This window comes from Cotesia typhae, unplaced genomic scaffold, assembly GCF_013202065.1.
Source record: "Cotesia typhae breed Kobodo isofemale line unplaced genomic scaffold, CoteBio_Ctyphae contig_48, whole genome shotgun sequence".
Classification (NCBI taxonomy): domain Eukaryota; kingdom Metazoa; phylum Arthropoda; class Insecta; order Hymenoptera; family Braconidae; genus Cotesia; species Cotesia typhae.
In genome coordinates, this window is record NW_027423756.1 from 2,607,659 (window position 1) to 2,627,318 (window position 19,660).

A 19,660-nucleotide genomic window follows, 5' to 3' on the forward strand; every position below is an offset into this window, starting at 1 on the left:
TTTTTCGCACAAAAGATTTTTGCAATTTCAACCATCGGTTATGATAGCGAAGAATTTTTTGTATTACATTAGTTGATCCACTAGTCGGAATCTGGTTGTTTTTCCATAGTTCAATAACTTGATCAGTTGCATTTTTAGCACTTTGTTTGATAGAACATTTTAACACTTTGAGCTGATAAAAAAAAACACTCATAACCTCTTTCACTGTTGGCAACTTACGTTCTGAAATTTTTTGCATGGGTTTTCCGATCAAATGAATTTCCTTATCCATATTTTCGATAAATATATAAATTTATGTAGTGACCGCAAAATTTGTAAATATTTAATCGTTTTATCACATATACAAGATCATAAGTTGTGAAAACACTAGAAATGCTGTAGAAAATGTAAACAAATAAAAACAATATAACTATAAAGAAAAATGTAGGTGGCGCTAGTTCACAAGGGAAACAGAGTAAATAGAATACAAAACAAAAATTCTCTACAGAAGAAATTTTCCCAAGGACAATATACAGCTGTAGTGGAAAAATTTTTTAAGACGTTTTGAAGACGTTATAAAAAAACAACATGATCGTGATTTCTAATGATGAAAAATAAAAAGTTTGGAATTATTGAATAAAAATTTTGAAAACAAAATTCAAATAATACTTACATTAAAGACAAAAATGAAATTTTCTCAAAACTGATAGATTAAATTGAAATTTATCGATTATTTAATCAAAAACTCTTAAAATCGATATACATGAAAGTTTGATGATGAATATCTTTTGAACGATTAATTTAATCGCCAAAACATAAGATACCATTTTTATAGAGCAGTTAATTTGCTACAAAAATTTCTATTGCCCATTCAATAATAGCCATTTCTTGTCGAGTTATAAAATTCATAAACAAAAGTGACATTTGACTTAAAATAATCAATCTTAAATCTTCAATATTAGTGAAATGGTGAGGTTTACGGAAAAAACATAAGATACCTTTTTTGTAGAGCATTAAATTTCCTACAAAATTCTTAAAAAAATTTTTTCTGTACGACCAATTAATGATGAGGAATGAATTTTTTTCTATTGGACTGAGAAAAAAATGAAAAACTGCGACACGGAGGATCTTCCTATTAAAATTAAGAGTTCATATTTGGTGAGAATTTTTTTAAGGTGCCTAGTAACCCATTTTTCCGTATTAATTGTAAAAAAAAAAATAGTTGATTTTTTTGACCCACCCTAATGTGTAGGCCCCTCAGTCTCCTTGATTGGAGCAGCTAATGCCTATAAATCTTTCTTAAAAAAAAAATATATTGAAATAATTATTTTTTCACTTATTTCTAAACTTAATATTATGGTTTAAAAGAATATTCGTATTTCTTAATTATTATTATAGTAGTTGTGGAAAATTGTCTATAAAAACCACTTTGACGCCACGCTCTCCAGACTGTTACTTTACCTCTAAACCATATTACTTATCTTTACTTTAAGGTATCTTTCAAACTACTTTAAGTAATTTAAATTTCATACATGACTTATCTTTACAGTTAGGGAAGTTGACTATGCCTAGTTTATTAATTATTAATAATTTATTATATATCAGAGTTATTTGTTTAAAACGTCTATGTATTTTTTTTTGCTCCATTAACATATGGCTCTATGCACAGTAATATAAAAAAATTTCTTTAAGGTTTATTCCAGAATTATAATTTTGTTGTTTTCTTTTAATTTTTAAGTTTTTTTTTTTTTTTTTTTTAATTTAAAACGTATAGGTAACTAAGAAATATCTGTGTGTTCCACAATTCAGCAATCTTCCATACTACAGCAATGAAACGAAGGCGTAGCTTAAGATAATAACAGACACCTTGAAAGGACTTATCGCTTATCGATATCAACTGATCTATATTGGTATTTACACGCAATCAAACTCAAACTTTTACTCAAAATCTTATTTTTCGCGTATTCCTTGCAACAGAGTAAGAAATTTTGTATCATTGCATCAAAAATCATAGTTAAAAATCATTGTTTTGGCATGGAAAATCAAAAACTTTTTGTTTAAGTCGATATTTTCAATGAAAGTTGTACATTTAAAATTAATAAGGGGATAGCAATTAATGCGTCATACGGAACAAATTAATTTTAAAAATAGAACTAAAAAAAAATCAGACATGAGCAGAGATGAACAGGTCTGATCATGTCTAATTTCAGGTCTGATCAGGTCTAATTTCAGGCCTGATCATACAGGAACAGGCATGGTCAGGTCTGATTATTTTTTCCCGGGGTAGCCGGAAGTTGCAGGGATGGCCTTCAGGGTCAACCGTTTTCCTAATTTTTTCTTAAAGTAATCTTAAAATTTTATATCATGAAATTTATTGTCAGGTTGTCATATACACAGTATAACATGAAGATAGTATCAAAATAAATTTTAATTAATATTTGGAATCCATGAATAAAGTTAAACGAATAATCAATTAAATCATCGCATCAATTAAATTCAATTCAATTAATTCTCTAAATTATCACGGTCTTAAACCTTTAATTAATTTTTCTAAATTTATCACAATTTAACAATTTATTGCAATTTAACAAGCATATTAAAATAAAGGAAATAAAAAACATAACGTCATTTTGGTCTACAGCATCCTGATTTCAAATTAATTATGGAAGAATTCAGACCTGATTAGAGCAATAATATACCAAATACTACATTGATTTCTCTGTCATGGATAATCACTTAAGATTTGCGAAAATCTCCAGGTCAGAAAGTATTGCGTCAGCAAGACTAATGGACCATAACTTAATCTTTTCGTGAGAAGTGTTCGCAATCGTACGCACTCTGCTGATCGTAGCAGAACCAAACAAAAATAGTATTATCTGTTCTAAATCGCAATTTTGTCTGGAAGACACAGAAAATCAAGTTCTAGAGCAACCTAATAGCCCAGAAGATTCAGCAACTAGCCCTCAAAATAAACGTTGGGAAAATGAAAAGTGCGTACTTACAAAGTACACATGGCAGAAGTGAAACTTCTTTGGCACGCTATTTTTTGAATTTAGTTAATGTTTATTCTTTTCTAAGCTTTAGATTTCCGAAACTTAGAGGGAGGAAGACATGAGCCGCACCTGACAACCGCTCGTTCCTGCAAATTTCAGACGCTTGAGCAAACCGAACTTCTCGATCCCCCCAGATGTGTTAAATTTACTATTGACTTTCAGTGTCGACATCGATTGGCTTTTCACTCTGCTGACATGCGTAGTCAGGGTTCTTCACGAGACTGAACAGAAAGAAGACGCATTATTAGTATTATTTTTCGCAACTATGCTTCTTGGGTAGTCGCATCGCCGTTATTATAATTTATTTTCGCATCTGCTATAAAAGTCTGCTGTTCGCTTTAAAATTTAACTAACGTTCTTAATTTTATTATGCTTCATTTTCTTTAAGTCTGCTTGGGATAATTTATTGTGTTTGTGCGTAAATTCACCGCTTTTTACAGTGCCGACCTTGTGTTCAACCACGTGTCAAACGGCTTCACGTTATTTCACACGCTATGCTTAATTTATCCGCTTAATTAACAACAATCCGCTATTATATTAATTAAGTATTAAGCGTATTTAGTGTAAATAAATTTATACTTGATGTATTTAATGATATTTCCGCAGTTTTAATTGAGATAACCAGCCTAAACCTGATCCACAGTTTTCCCGCTATTAGCACATTTCACAGTTAGAAATTAAATGAATTTAATTGTAGTTAAAATAACAAAAGTGTCGAAAATTAATGCAAATCATAAATTTAATTTATTTCTCCGATATATACATTATTTGATGCGATTTCTATTGGTATTGTTGTGACCAAAGCATTCACAATAACTTTACGTTATAATAACTAAAAACATTATAATAACTAAAATATCCAATATATCGATACTGCCATTTTCTAACATGTCGTATCCCACATTTAGAAAATTTTACAGCAGACGGTAAGAACAATTCATTTTTAACACTGATTAAATGGGATTCGACTAATGAAAATATTTATTTAAAAATAGTAATTGAACTATTTGTCCTTGAAAATGAGTCCATACTTCAAGCAAAGTCAATTAATCAAATTTTGTAGGATAAGAAGTATTAGAATTGCAGTACCGATATATATGTGAAATCCCATGCCAAATCGACCACTTTTGAACTCGACCCCTTTAGATTTAACTGAAACTTTATCATTCTTTTCTATCCTTTGAAAAACATTTTTGAGAATTTTTTCAAATTTTTTTGTCCAACCCAAAGAAAATTATGAATTTTCCAAAAAAATAATTTTTTTATTTTCAAACAGCTATAAATTTTTAGAAATTGACTTTTGGGTACGTTTTTTTTTAATTTTTGTTTTTGAATGAACTTTTCGAAAAAATACACGAAAAAAATTTAACATGATCAATTATATAAAATAATCGTTTTTTTTGGAGTAAAATCATCACTCTTTTCCGAAGTCCGCCATTTTTTTTCTTAAAAATAAAACTTTAATTAATTTGACAACCATACCCGCTAATCCTGGGGTAGGTCGATTTTTTTTATATTTTTCTTATTTATTTATAAAAAAATTGTCAAAATTTCAAAAATAGAAAAAAATTTTTTTTCTGTAAACTTTATTTCTATCATACAATAAATGTAATTAAACGATTTTATGTATAATTCTCAATTTATAGATTTAATTTACGAATATAATCACCAAGATTCAAATTTTAAACTATCATTAAGGTCAATAAACCAGGGGAGGACAATTATAGACTTACCTATAGTCAGTATACTAGAAACTATACGCTAGTGTGTATCGATTTATGAATACGGTTTTTTCATACCGTATAATACATAACCTGTAAATTTCTGTTAATATTTTGTGCGATCAAGTGTCTAGTGAAAGATTGTTGATATTACATTTGGTAAATAAATAATTATTATAGTTCATGAAGACTATTTTGATTGGGTGTTATTTGAAAAGCTAATTGTTTTCTTCTATTAATCTAAATTGATTGGAAGATTTTTATGAAGACATGGTGGCATCAATAAAGCAATTCGATCGATGTTGTAATCCATTTAAGTTGGAATCACATTTAAGAAAAATGGTTTTACGTCCAGCAACTGACATGAAAGTAACGTTAGGTGGAAATTATTTGTTATGCAGTTCGTGTCGAAAAGAATCTTCAAAATCAGTAAAGGAACAAACAAATACTAGTGATGATCCTAATGTTGATGCAAATGACCGTGAAGATGATTCTAGTGACAACAATGAGAACAATGATGGTGCTGACAGTGATAGTAACACAACTTCTACGGATCTCCCATTATCCTTATCATTCCGTAAGTTTTTAAAAATTATTCATACATTACTTAAATATATCCCTAGCAACTACATGTTTCATTATTTTTTAAGGTTCCTTGTCGTTTAATAGCGAACCCAAAAATTCACAATCAAGCTCGGCATCCCAAGTTAGCGCTGAAACTCAATTACCCGTTATAAACGATACATTGCTACTGTTGAATCAATCGCCGATTCCTTCAAAAAAAAAAAAATTGAATGATTATCAATTTTTAAATAAAATAAATCAGATATTTAACAGCTTAAAAAAAATTTTGCTCTCAGATGCCGATGAAGGATCGATCGACGATGGCGAAAATTTTCGCTCCTTAATTAAAATGCTGCATGACAAATTCAATAAAGAAACGGATAAGTCTTTAAAAATACAAAGTTTAACATTTTTATCTGACAAGTGGAGTGAAAAACGTATTTGTGAAACTATGAATACATCACGACATTTAACAAGGGTAGCAAAAAAGTTGGTTGAAGAAAGGGGTCTACTCTCAACACCTGAATCGAAATTAGGTACGTATAGCGTAGAATTAATGTTTCTGGTACTTCTGAAGACTGAATTACTTAACATTTTTTGTATAGGGAGGACAATTACTCATCAAATGTTATTAAAAATTGAGAATTTTCACAACGATGATGAGTGTTTTGATGCCCGGTATGTAAGGCTTTGTTTCAGTTCGAAATAATGATGGTAATCGAGTGCACTTCCAAAAACGACTTGTTCTGTCTAACTTAAAAGAACTATACCAATGTTTCCGTGAAGTAAACCCAACAGAAAAAATTGGATTTTCCAAATTCGCTTCTTTACGACCGAAACATTGTGATTTAGCAGGAGCAAGTGGAACACACACCATCTGTGTATGTACGATCCATCAAAACTTTAAGTTAATGATGCTTGGTAATTATCAAATTAATTAATAATTATAAGTGTGTGAATTTTTTGTTTGTTTAAAAACTTTTCTTTTAGGTGCAAATCTTCATTCTTTAACAATAAATACAGAAAAGCCCATGAAACACTATAGTGATTGTTTGGACATGATATCTTGTGAGACTCCATCGGTGCAATGTTATTTGGGTGGATGTCACAACTGTCCAGGGGTCGATGAGTTGAGTAACATTCTACTAACATGTTTTGAGTATAAGGAGATCGAGAATATTACGTATAAGTATTGGGTATCAAAACCGAGACGTAGTTTGGAAACTTTTATCAAGCCTACAGAAGAATTCGTTGAAAAGTTTTGCTGTGAGCTAAAAGTTCTTTTACCTCACTCATTTATTGCTAAAGAACAAGCCAAATTTTTGAAAAAATTAAAAGAAATACTGAAACCAAATGAATTTGTCATTATTTGTGATTTTGCAGAGAATTATGCGTTCGTAGTACAAAATGCAGCATCTGGTTTTCGCTGGAATAATAACCAGGCAACAGTTTTTCCGGTAGTTATTTATTATAAAGTAAGTGGTGAACCTGAACACAAAAGTTTAGTAACTATTTCAGACTGTAATAATCACGATGCCGTTGCTATTTACGTTTTCATCAAATTAATAACTGATTATGTAAAAAGTCTTCCTGAACGCTGTAAAAAGATTTATTATTTTTCTGGTGGGGCTCCTCAACAATTCAAAAACTTTAAAAATTTTGTAAATTTATATTATCATGAAGATGATTTTGATATTTCTGCTGAATGGCATTTTTCTGCGACTGCCCATGGCAAAGGTCCGTGTGATGGAATTGGTGGCATCATCATACGAAATGCAGCAAGAGCAAGTCTCCAACTTGCAGTTGCTGAACAAATAACAACAGTGATAGAATTTTATATATGTTAAAAAATTTTCAAACTCTAATGAACACAGAATTTATAAAATATTATAAAAAAAAATCGGCCCACTCCGGGATTAGCGAGGGTAGTTGTTAAATTAATTGAAGTTTTTTTTGAAGAAAAAAAAGAAATGGCGAACTCGAAAAAATGACGATTTTACTCAAAAAAACCGATTATTTTGTATAATTGATCATGCTAAATTTTTTTCGTGTATTTTTTCGAAAAGTTCATTCTAAAACAAAAATTAAAAAAAAAAGGTACCCAAAAGTCAATTTCTAAAATAAAAAAAAATATTTGAAAATAAAAAAGCCATTTTCTTGAAAAATTCATAACTTTCTCTGGGTTGAAAAAAAAAAATTTGAAAAATTTCTCTAAAATGTTTTTCAAAGGGTAGAAAAGAATGATAAAGTTTCAGCTAAATCTGAAGGGGTTAAGTTAAAAAGTGGTCGATTTGGCATAGAATACCCCATATATTGTGACATGGGAAATTTTTCCCACTAAAATTTCATATTAGAGATTATTTTTTTTCTTAAGTAGTAATTAGTCTAGAATGTTGGCCAAGCTGATGGCATGCGGAGATTCGACGCGCCTGTGTCGCCCCAAGTGGTTTCCGGTCAGAATGCGAAGCTCGAGGTAAATAAAGCCGAACCGCGCCAAAAATAAATCAAATTGAGTATGGATGGATGCGTCCGAAAAAAAAATTTACTATGTAAACTAAGAGTGTGTGTGAGAGAGAGAGAGAGCGAATGAGAAAAGCGACCGGGCGAACCCGAAGTTCAGTTCGTCATCAACGACCAAGGAGACATCTGGGAGGGACAACGATCAACGAGGGAAACCCGAAATCGGAATCTACGAATCACCGTACGATGAAGCAACGGGAGCACACCAGGGCTCCACCTGAACGCTGAATGGAACACTAAATTGGGAATCGACCAACCATCGACTATGGAAATTTATCCAACAACGGCTGATTGGACGCGCAGCTTTGTAGCTGCGCTAGCAAAAACACCACATGTTGCTGGAAAACGGAAAAGCCAGCAATTCTGAGCCGGACACCGAAAAAGCCACTGTTGAACCGCTGATAGTTTTTGTTGTTACGCTACGAAATAAAGTTAAAACGAATATTAATTATTATTACGAAAATTCAGCCGCTTACGTGGTGAATTTCATTATTTTTGTTGAGTAATTGTTATTTTGAGTGTCGATCCAGTCGATGCTGGAATTTCTCTCGTAAATTGCTGTAATTGTCAACTGCCAGGCAGTCAAGAATTCGAACAAAATTTTGGTCATTCCGACAACAAAAGTCCGTGACGCCATCGCCGAGAGCCTCTGCCGCCGTCAGCACCGCCGACACCTGCTATCAGGAATTTCAAAACCTCCCTGGAGAGTCGACTGAACGGGGTAAGTGCGGTCGCAATTTGTTAATACACCTGGGTGATTTCACCGCGGTCCGCGATTAAGTCGAGGTCGAATAGGCCTACTACTTGTCCGAGTTATAATTTATAATCAATTATTGAATTTTTTTTATTATCGAAAGATCAAATAATTACGCATTTTGTAATTAAGTCAGAAAGTAAAATCGTACCGAAATTCAGCAACTGCGTTGTTGAATTCCGGCTTCGGGGTGACGTCAGCCAGGTATCCGGTGCCAAAAATATATTAATCCGTTGTAAAGGAATGTTGTGTACAGTGTCAACTTCTTTGGTAAAAGTTTGAGTTTGCCTGCCGCCAAAAATTGGCTCAGCTCAAGGGCCATCTATGAGCACAAATAGAAACGCTACCTCGAGCTTTGTCCCGCGTATTGCCCGACGGGTTACAACAGTTACTGACGGTTCACTTACCCTCCGCAGAGGATAACTGATCGATCGATTGTGCCATCGATAACCAAAACACGATAAATCGATGCTAATGATAAATTCGAAATTGGCTGTTAGGAAAGAAATGCGAAACAATACTAATTTTTTTTTGTTGTTAATTTTTTTTTTTAAATTTAAAAAGGTTGTTGATTACGAAAGAAAGGCTAAGACAATTATATTTTGGTTGAGAAATTAAAAATTTGTTGATACGAAGAAAAGCGACGATAATTATTATTTTTTTTTGATAAATTCGAAATTTTGTTGTTAGGAGAAGAAACGCGAAACTATTATAAGTGTTCTTTTTGTTAATTTTTTTTTATTCCTGATTTGTTAAGACGAAGCGACGACCGGTAACATTTTTTTTTGTATCGAGAAATTCGAAATTTGTTGTTACGAGACGAGCAGCGAAACAATTATTTTTTTTTGTCATTTTTTTGTTGAATACAGATTTTGTTGTTGAGAACGGACCAGAGGGACAGATTTTTTGTTTTGGATCGATTTATAAATTGTTGTGAAGATAATAAAGCGAAGTCAATTATTTTTCTTAATACAAAATTTTGTTTGTTAAGCGAATAAGGAAGAACTCATTATTTTGTATTATGCTTATATTCAGATTGTTTTCTTTTGAAGTTGAGAATTGCCGAACCTGCGTACTGGGTCATCTAGTATATTGTTAATTAATAAAAATAATTGTAACAGTCCCTGGGCATTACTTGTTCCTTTGAGCTGTCCCAATTTTTTTTATTTATTCTCTGGTGGAATAATTATTCCGCATTGATTCCTATACCCGCTCTACACACTTTAGGATCTCTTCGACGTTGACCTGCCGCCCAACGACGATCAATTGTTGACTTCCGAACCGTGGAACGTAAAGTTCCTGGCGCCCAACAATTTACGAACCAGGTAAGCCAATATTTAGGTGGAACTCTCCGGCGCTGTCGACGCCAGCACCGTCAAGGAAAACCCCATCGTAATATATACTATGGGTTATGTATATATATGGATTACATAGATGTATAGGTTTTGTTTTAGACCTCAATATAAAAGAGCCGTATATATTCTATAAATTAGAACATACTCTAGTAAACTGGCTGGAGGTAAGTCTGTAATTATCATACCCTAGGTTATCGACCGCATTGACGTAATAAAATTTGAATCTTCATCGTTGTAATGGTAAATTCGGATAATATATGGAGAATATAATACCTTAAAATCACATAATTACATTAATTATGTTGTACTAGAATTCAAATTTGCCCGCGCATGAATTTAGGTTTTGCATATATTTTTATGCTTTGATATATTTGACCAATCACGTTACGAAGAGTTTGCTTACATTATATATTTCATATTTTTCATCTAAATTATAAAAGTGCATAAATAATATTTATGAAAAAAAAAATTTTTGCATTTTTAAAATGTTGAAAATGTTTTTTTTAACTAAATAAATAAAATAGAAAAAAATGGGCCCACTCTGGGATACACGGGGATAATTGTAGAATTGATTGAAGTTTTTTTTGAGAAAAAAAAAATTAGAACGACGAACTTCGAAAAAATAACGATTATATACAAAAAAAACGCGATTATTTCATAAGAGCGATCATGTTAAATTTTTTTTATTTATTTTTTCAAAAAATTCAATTAAAAACAAATATTTTGAAAAAAAAAAGACGTCCCGAAAAGTCAATTTTTGAGAGAGTTATGGCTATTTGAAAATAAAAGAGCCATTTTTTTGAAAGCTTCCTAACTTTTTTTGGGTATGATAAAAAAATTTGAAAAAATTCTGAAAAACGTCTTTCATCGAGTAGAAGAAGATAAAAAATTTTTAGCCATATCCATATATAGCATCTATTGTTGTTCATGAATTTCTAGATGATGGAAATATATTATAATATATAATCTCTCTCTCTCTCTCTCTCATTATTTTTTTCATTATTTTCGAATTTGAAAATAATGCTAGGAATAATGCGGAGAAACGCATGCTCTTTACTCTCGCTACATGGCTATCCCTGTTCAAAAACTAAAATATGATCCCATCAAAAGCGAGAAAAGCCACTTAGAAAACAAAAACATTTATGGGTTTCTAAGTGGCTTTTGTCACTTCTGATGGGATCTTATTGGAAATTTTAAACAGGGACGTGCTTCATGATAAGTTCGCCTTTTCTCACTCTCTCTCAATCGGTCACCCCGTCTCTTCGACAAAAACGCTGCACATCTTCGTGACACTAATATTATTATTATTGCCTTTCATCCATAACAATTTTACCCTCATGCGCCTAAAAAAGTTTCAGTTCAAAAAAAGTTTTGCGTGCGTATCAGTGCACCAGAGCATCCAAAGTAACAAAAAATGCTGATAACGCAGCGAAATCTATGACTCTCTCCAAACACCCTAACGCTAAACTAACCCACTAGAAATGAAATAAACTTATTCGAACAAAATAACACGGGAACGAACAATGGATACTACTGGCTATCAAACATTACTCAGTTTGAGCTGGTGTTGGAAAAAAAAACCGGTAAAGTTAGCAAAACAAGCAAATGTATCGTTGATAAGCTATGAATTGGCCATGAAAAGTTAAATGAAATCTACCTGATTACCAAGACAAGCATTAATGAATATCCTAACCGTGATGAAAGATGGACCATAAGACACTTTCTTAATAAGTGTTCTCAATTCTGAAGCCATAGGGCAAAACTCTACACGCAGAAGGCATTAAAAACCATGCTTAACAATCAGGACGGACTTACTAAAGTTATTACTCCGCTCATGGAGATAAAACACTTCGTTACATCATAAATTATGTATTCTGTAAAATGTTATATTATTGTGTAGTTACTAATGACTCTTGATGTTAAAAATCAACTTAAAATGATCAAAAATGAATAATTAAAAAATGAAATTATAAATAACAAGTTATACACTACTACTATTCATGAACACACATGTATAATTAATAAAAAATTTGGAAAATGGTTGACCCTGAAGGCCATCCCTGCAACTTCCTGCTAATCTATACCTAGGTGCTTAACATTGGACTTATGATAATTTAGATTTATTTATAATTAATAATAATTTTATTTTTAGAGACTGAAAATAATGAATCATTAATATTCATTCAAATTCATAATGCTCCAGGATAATTTTCTAAAATTTACCTAAAGTTTCCGTCGTAGCTCCGCACTTCGTTTCGCAGCTTGCCACATAGTCCCTTAGAACAATTTTTATATACAATAAATAATAGTCCGCCATTATCGGCATCTAATCTGTAGTAGAAAATATTATGATAATTATTAGAGTATATTTTCTAAACAATTCTTTAATAACTATAGCAAAATTATTAATTAAAATAAAATTGAAATACTTAAATCTTAACATTTTACTTTTGTGTCCTGGAACCAGCCGGGCTGGTGCTCAGTACGTTTCAGACCCTGGCGGCCTTCTTACCAACCACCAACCCAGGAGAAAATGACACGAGAACTCAAATTTGAATTTCCGTTACACTATAATTAAAAAGAAAACAATTATTTTTGAAGATCTTATAGAAGCTATACAGTTATTTTTTTTCCAGAAGGTGTTATTTGTCGCAAAAACACTTTAAAAATTGAGATCATTCCTTTCAATCAAGACTGAGAAAATATGATGATTTCTCTTTCTTTTGCATATTTTGCTTTTTTTTAAAAACCAATTGACTGAAACTTTCATGATATAATTATTTCATTAGTAACTATGAATTCTAGTTAGTGTCATTAAATATTTTTCAGAAGTAGATTTATCATGCATATATTTTTAGGGCTTTCATGATTTTTAACTTTTTACTCAAAAATACGTAATATCACTTTTCCAGAATTTAGACGACTGGTCATTCGATGTATTTGCGCTTAATGAGGTAGCACAAGGTTCACCTTTGAAATGTATCGGATATTATCTACTCAATCGTCATGGTTTGATACGAAAATTCAAAATTCCACCTCAAACCTTAGAAAACTTTTTAACTAAAATTGAAGAAGGATATTGTCATCACAAGAATCCATATCATAATAATCTTCACGCCACAGATGTAGCACAAACGATGCATTATATTTTATATAAGACTGGATTTATGGTATAAGAAAATGTTTTTTTGATAATACTTAATAATTTTTTATTAAAACGGAATCATTTTTCATTTAATGATATATCTACATGTAGAATTGGTTGACAGAGCTCGAAATTTTTGCTGCATTTATAGCAGCAATAATTCATGACTTTGAGCACACTGGAACGACTAATAATTTCCATGTTATGGCTGGCAGTGATACAGCACTATTGTACAATGATCGGGCAGTACTGGAAAATCATCATGTGTCAGCGACTTTTCGGTAAGATTATGGTTATTTGATATTTATTTCATTTCAATAACTGATTTCTTATCTACACTTCATATGCATTTGAGTGTCGTTTTTTGCTGATAGAGCTATCTGGAAGATCACTATAGTAACATCTTAATATTTTTATTCTATGAAGTAATCAAGACATTGAGTTACGTTAGACACATATAACCTATAATAGTTCTTTTGCCAATTGAATAATCAACATACTCAGAAATAAAATAAAATCTAAAATTATTTAAAATTCTTTCTATTATTCAGCTAATACTTAATCGTTTGTACTGTAGATTTTCTCCCACTTATTTTTCAATAATAACATCAAGACTTTTTTTAGTATCCTCAAGGAAGATGAGTTAAATATAATACATAACCTCTCCAAAGAAGATTATCGTGAATTTAGATCTTTAGTGATTGACATGGTCCTTGCAACGGATATGAGTTACCATTTTCAGCAATTAAAAAATATGAAAAATCTACTAAGTCTTTCGGAACCAGTTGTTGATAAAAGCAAAGCAGTAAGTCTGGCACTGCATTGTTGTGATATATCTCATCCTTCAAAAAAATGGAAGTTACATCACAGGTACTACAGTTTAGTCGTTTAACTTATTTTTATTATTATAATTTTGCAAGTCTTATAGTGCAAAGCACGTACGGTAGTGTTTTACTCTCGCCTTAACAAAAGCAAGTAATTTTCTGAAATAAAAATGTCTCTATTTTGATTATGTTGTAATTATGAAATAATGTAAGCATGTTTCACAGCATTATGTAATTTGTAAAAATGCTTACCGTAAGATGGACGGTGTGGCTTAATGTATATAAAATAAGCGAAAGAGAAATTAAGTATACACCGGGTAGGAAGGTTCTCGGTTCGAATCCCAGTCCGAGCTACACGGAAAGAAAATTATATGAAAAATTAAGGTGAAAACATCGTAATTTTTAGTATAGAATATTGTAGTGCTGGACCTCAACTCAAACATCATAATTTATACGATGCAGCATCGTAAATTTCTATCACTCAAATTAAAAAGGAGCTTAGGTCACCGAAAAAATAATTCTGTATCACCGAGGAATCGAACCCAGAGTCCTTTCCGACACAAGTTCAAGGTTTATCCCCTTACGCTACCGGAGAGGATATCTAAACTTCTGTTCAGTCACATAATAAGACCCTCCATACAGTAGATGGTCATCTTTTGGTGGTGGCGCCGCAAACTACTGGACTCTGTCTTTCTTTTATTAAAACATATAGTATGCGTCCTTATTCACTTGCTCTTACAGAAAAAAAATTTACTAAATAACATCGTAATTTTCAATAATTCAAATTGTATTCTGTAGACGGCAGCATCGTAAAAATCAAGATACTAAAAGTCTAGTCCTGGATTACGATATTACTATTGTAATGTTTCATATAATTTCTTTTCCGTGTATCTGAATCTTTTCTGGCATATTCTATAAACTCTCACATGAATAAGATACTCTCCACATTCCTTTCTCAATCCTTTCGTACCAAGTATCCTGTTACGTGAATGTGGAACACTTCACGTAATAATAACCGTAACTCCTATTCTTTCCTGCTTCACAGCATTATTTAATTTGCCAAATTCTTATGTCAAGAAAAAAACCCCATCTTAACGAATTTGATATTTTTATAAAAAATTTATCTTAATCAGAGTAAAAATAATTAATTGAAAAAATATTTCCGAGCCTGTCCGGATATCCATATGTGTGTATCTGGCAATACATTGACGATCAGTGATCTGTTAAGTAGTGCGCTTGAACCTTATTTTATTATCTAAGTATTCTGAAATATTAAAATTTAGGATCATATTTTCGTTTTCTCTCTTAAAAATTGAATGAGTGTTATAAGGTGTGCACTATTGGTTGCACTAAATGAACATGAGTTTTGCATTCTAATCATCATTGTCAACGTAACTACCTATGATAGTTTCTGAGAGAATACTTAATTTTTTAAGGATTATGTGCTTGATCTCGATTTCAATTACAGCTACTAATGCAAAAACTTAAATGCTAGCGTTTTTATCGGCTTGTCAATATTACTGTTGATTTCTGACGCATTTCCTTTATACGAAACTTACAGCAGATGCTCGCGCAAGGTTCGCTTAAGATGCACGGTACTCAGAACCTCCTATATTATTCTAAGATAATGATTGAAAGATTAAAAGCCATTGAACTCGGTGAAAATCAATTAATTTAGTCAGGATATATGGCGAGTTAGAGTGTTAAACCCAGTGTTTTACGAATGTAATTACTAGATATTCGTATAAAAAAATTAGGAAAACGGTTGATCTTGAAGGCCATCCCTGTAACTTCCGGCTAATTCGATACATGGGCGCTTAAAATTGCACTTATGACGTTTTTGAGCTCTTCGAGTTCAAAAATACAGCTTGTGTATTATTTCGATCTCTTCGAGCTCAGAGAAAAAGCTGTTCTATACTTTAAAACTCGTCGAGTTTAAAAGTCTGATAGAAATTTGATAAACCACTACTTTTTTTAATTTTCAAACTGCAATAACTTTTGATTGAAAGAACTGATTTTCACGCTGTTGGCAGCATTCGACGCAGTTATTTAAGCCTTTTATCGGTTTTGTTTCATTCACGATATCTCTCAAACGAATCAACCGATTTTGACCGGATTGGTAGCGATCCACGTTGCTTTTCAGGGTTAAGAGCTGATTACTTTGTAACGTTGATCGATAAAATTATTCAAAATAAAACACTTTTAAAAAAAATGTTTTTTTTTCAATTTTTTTGAGATTTCTGAAAATCTATCGATCCTAATAAGTCCAAATAGTCTTGAAAATCTAAGTTTGGTCAAGCCCTTTCGAATGGCACCAACCGCGATAAGGCATGCGATGAAAACTCGATTTTCGAAAAATGGGGTAGAACCAATAACTTTCTGATTTTTGGAAATTTTCAATTTTCTTAGCGGGAAGTTGAAAATGTATAAAAGTGGAACTCGTAAGGTGAACAATTATTCCTACGAGAATGTGACTTCGTATGTATGAATCTGTGTGTATGTGTTTTTTTTTATCTGTTAATGATGTCACTGTGTGTTTTTTTTTTTATGATAGTCGATACTGTGGGATTTTCACCAACTGGAGAAAAATTCCTCTCTTTTTTTCCGTAGATAGAATACAGTACCACTGTATTCTTCGGATACAGTCCAGTCTTTAATCATGTTGGCTATCCTTGACGTTGCCAGTGAGATGTCGAGGATAGATTCTTTGTACCCCGGTCTTCCAAAGGTTATGGTAGTTCTAATGTTCAGCACTATGAGGTCAAGTCTTGCTGTGAAGTCTGCTACTTCGTTTTCTCTAGTGTCAGAGAAATCAGCGCTCCGTTAAGCCGATTTGACGTTGAAACCTGCCGTTGAAATCACTAGCTACAATTACTTCGATATCAAGCTTGTCGATGGTGTCCTCTTTGCTTGCCAACTTCTGGCAAAACACACCAATTCCTTCGTTAAGTGAAAGGTAGATGTTCATCAAGTAGGTGGTGGGAATCTTCTTTCACACGAAGCCTGCTCCGCTTCCGTTATTGTCGACGATGACCTTCGAGTTTATTACCGAGATCACTGCTTTGCCAGAATTATCAGTGAACCATATTTTACCTTCGATGCTTAAATATTGCTTGCAGATAAAACAGAAGTCAAATTTATCTTCAACGACGCGCTGGCACAGCAGGTTTTGTGCCAATGCGTACCTATTCAGATTGCCTACTAGTATGCGTATCATTTCTGCCCTCTTGTAGCTTCGTCAAGTGATGTGCGGATGCCATGCAAGCTCTAGAAGCTGAGATCTAAATTATTAAAAATCAGTGAAAAATCGACTTTTCTAAAAATTCTTCAGTGGCCCGATTTGATTATATCGGATCCAAATTAATTCACGTTTAAGTGCGAAGCACTTAAACGTGAATTCAAAGACAGCTTAGAGATCAAACGGGTGAATTTGACAAAACCCACACCACGAAGTAATCGGGCAGCCTTCTGCGAGATCGACGAAGCCAATGCAACTAAAGCCCTCAACAAGGCCCGTATAAAGATTGGCTGGGTTAACTGCTGCATACGCCCAGTTGCGAAAGTAACCCGATACTTTAAATGCCTAGGATTCGGTCACCGAACAAAGAATTGTACGGGGCCTGACAGATACAAATGCCGCTATAAATGTGGCGGAGATAACCACAAATCTACAAATTGCGTAGAAATGCCAAAGTGCTTCCTTTGTACGGCAGACAAAGACGTTCAGGATGGCTTAGGTCATATAGCCGGTTCCGGAGCGTGGAAGGTATTTCGCACCGCACTTGTCGCAGCCACGAGAGAACAAAAATGACGCGCTTATTACAGGGTAACCTGAATAGGTGCGCCTTAGCGCCTAAATCTTCTGCGCCAGCGTATCTTTGAAGACAAGATCGACATCTGCCTTATCTGCGAGCAATATTTAAATATACAGGGTAATACATGGTTCGCCGATAAATCTGGCACAGCAGCAATCTGGATCAAAAACTCAAAAAAGGTCACCGTGAACGACAGCGGAGGCGGAGAAGGCTTCGTCTGGATCAAAACCCCCAAGACCTACTTTGTAAGCGTCTACCTCTTACCCAATGAAGGGAGTAGTGTGTTTCGACAGAAAATGGCCAACATAGAGGACAGTATCGGCAAGTTCGATAGGGAAGTCATCGTAGCTGGTGATTTCAACGCAAAATCAGCTGAATGGGGCGCTGAACCCTCCGACACCAGAGGAGACGAAGTAGCGGACTTCGCAGCAAGGACGGACCTCATAGTGCTAAACACCGGAAGTACTACCACCTTTAGAAGACCAGGATATCGGGAATCTATACTCGACATTACGTGTGCGACTCCAAAAATTGCGAACATGATTGAAGGCTGGACCGTATCCGAAGCATATAGTGGCAGCGACCATCAGTATGTGACATTCAGCATTCAAACTGCTTCCGTTCCGATAACACGACACGATTATCAACCGCGGAAGTGGAATGTCAGTAAGCTTGATTTAGAGAAGCTGCGAACTTCTCTGACACGAAGTTCGTCTACTTTTCAGCCCGACTCCGAATAGCTGTAATGAAACGACAAATTTAGTGTCAAAAGTGATGGGACTGATCACCGCCTCATGCGATGCTTCCATGCCACGGATGAAGAGGCGATGCTCCTATAGGCCGGTGTATTGGTGGATTCAAGACATAGCAGATCTTCGGAAAAAATGCCATGGATTACGTCGGAGAGCAACGAGAGCAGCAAAACGTTCCCCTGACCAAGACACATACTCGATGGAGTACAAACAGGCCAAGAAGGCTTTGAATAAAGCCATCAAAACAAATAAAGTGGTGTTGTGGAAAGACATCTGCAACGACCTAAACAATAACCTCTGGGGTAAAGCCTACCAAATTGTCACTAAACGACTTGGAAAGACGTCTCCAGAAGCGCCGAAGTCTCCTGCTTCAATGAACAGCATCGTGGCGGAGTTGTTTCCCGAACACCCACCGCGAGAAAAGAGACGATATGCAAAAACCGGCGAAACAACACCCTTCACTATAAAGAAATTGCAAGACGCAGCAAAAACCATCAAAATTGGGAAAGCACCAGGCCCCGATGGCATCCCAGCCTCGGTGATCAAGATTGTAGCTCTGGAATATCCGCACATACTTATGATCGCCTACAATGTGTGTTTGGTAACCGGCACGTTACCTACGGCCAGGAAGCGGCAGAGATTGGTCCTGTTAGACAAAGGGAAGGGAACCCCTATAACACCATCGTCATTTAGACTACTCTGCATGCTTGATATTGCTGGGAAACTTCTCAAGAAGCTCATTCAGGGCAACGATAGTCGTTGACAGTGCAGAGGAGGCAGAACTTTTAGTCCGGGAAACCATCGATGTCGTCGAAAATTGGCTAGAGGAACGTCACCTGCAACTCGCCAAGTAGAAATCTGAGATTGTCGTCCTGACCCGACAAAAGTGGTTCCCAAAATCGTTTGTCGTAGACATGGGCGGGACAACATTGACATTCTCAAGGGCACTGCGTTATTTAAGTGTAGTTATCGACGAGAAGCTGTCCTTCCGAGAACACCTTGAAAACGCCTGCACAAAAGCCAACAAAGTAGTTTCCAACCTGTCGAGAATCATGACCAACACTATATACGAGCACGAACCAAAAAAAGGAGGGTGCTCTTGGAAGTAGTTTACTCAATACTGCTCTACGGAGCGGAGATATGGACGGACATACTTAGACAGAAGACTCATCGGCGCA

At 34.0% G+C, this 19,660-nt stretch overlaps 1 protein-coding gene across 1 annotated transcript in view; it reads left to right on the top strand.

The window, feature by feature from the left end:
• The window catches only part of LOC141529316 (dual specificity calcium/calmodulin-dependent 3',5'-cyclic nucleotide phosphodiesterase 1-like), a 196,536-nt gene that overhangs the window by 142,387 nt on the left and 34,489 nt on the right, over positions 1-19,660 (top strand). The window contains exons 6-8 of the mRNA XM_074245817.1: positions 12,859-13,116; positions 13,203-13,372; positions 13,716-13,961. Of these exons, the coding sequence (XP_074101918.1) occupies positions 12,859-13,116; positions 13,203-13,372; positions 13,716-13,961 (674 nt within the window). The remainder of the gene's footprint in view (positions 1-12,858; positions 13,117-13,202; positions 13,373-13,715; positions 13,962-19,660) is intronic.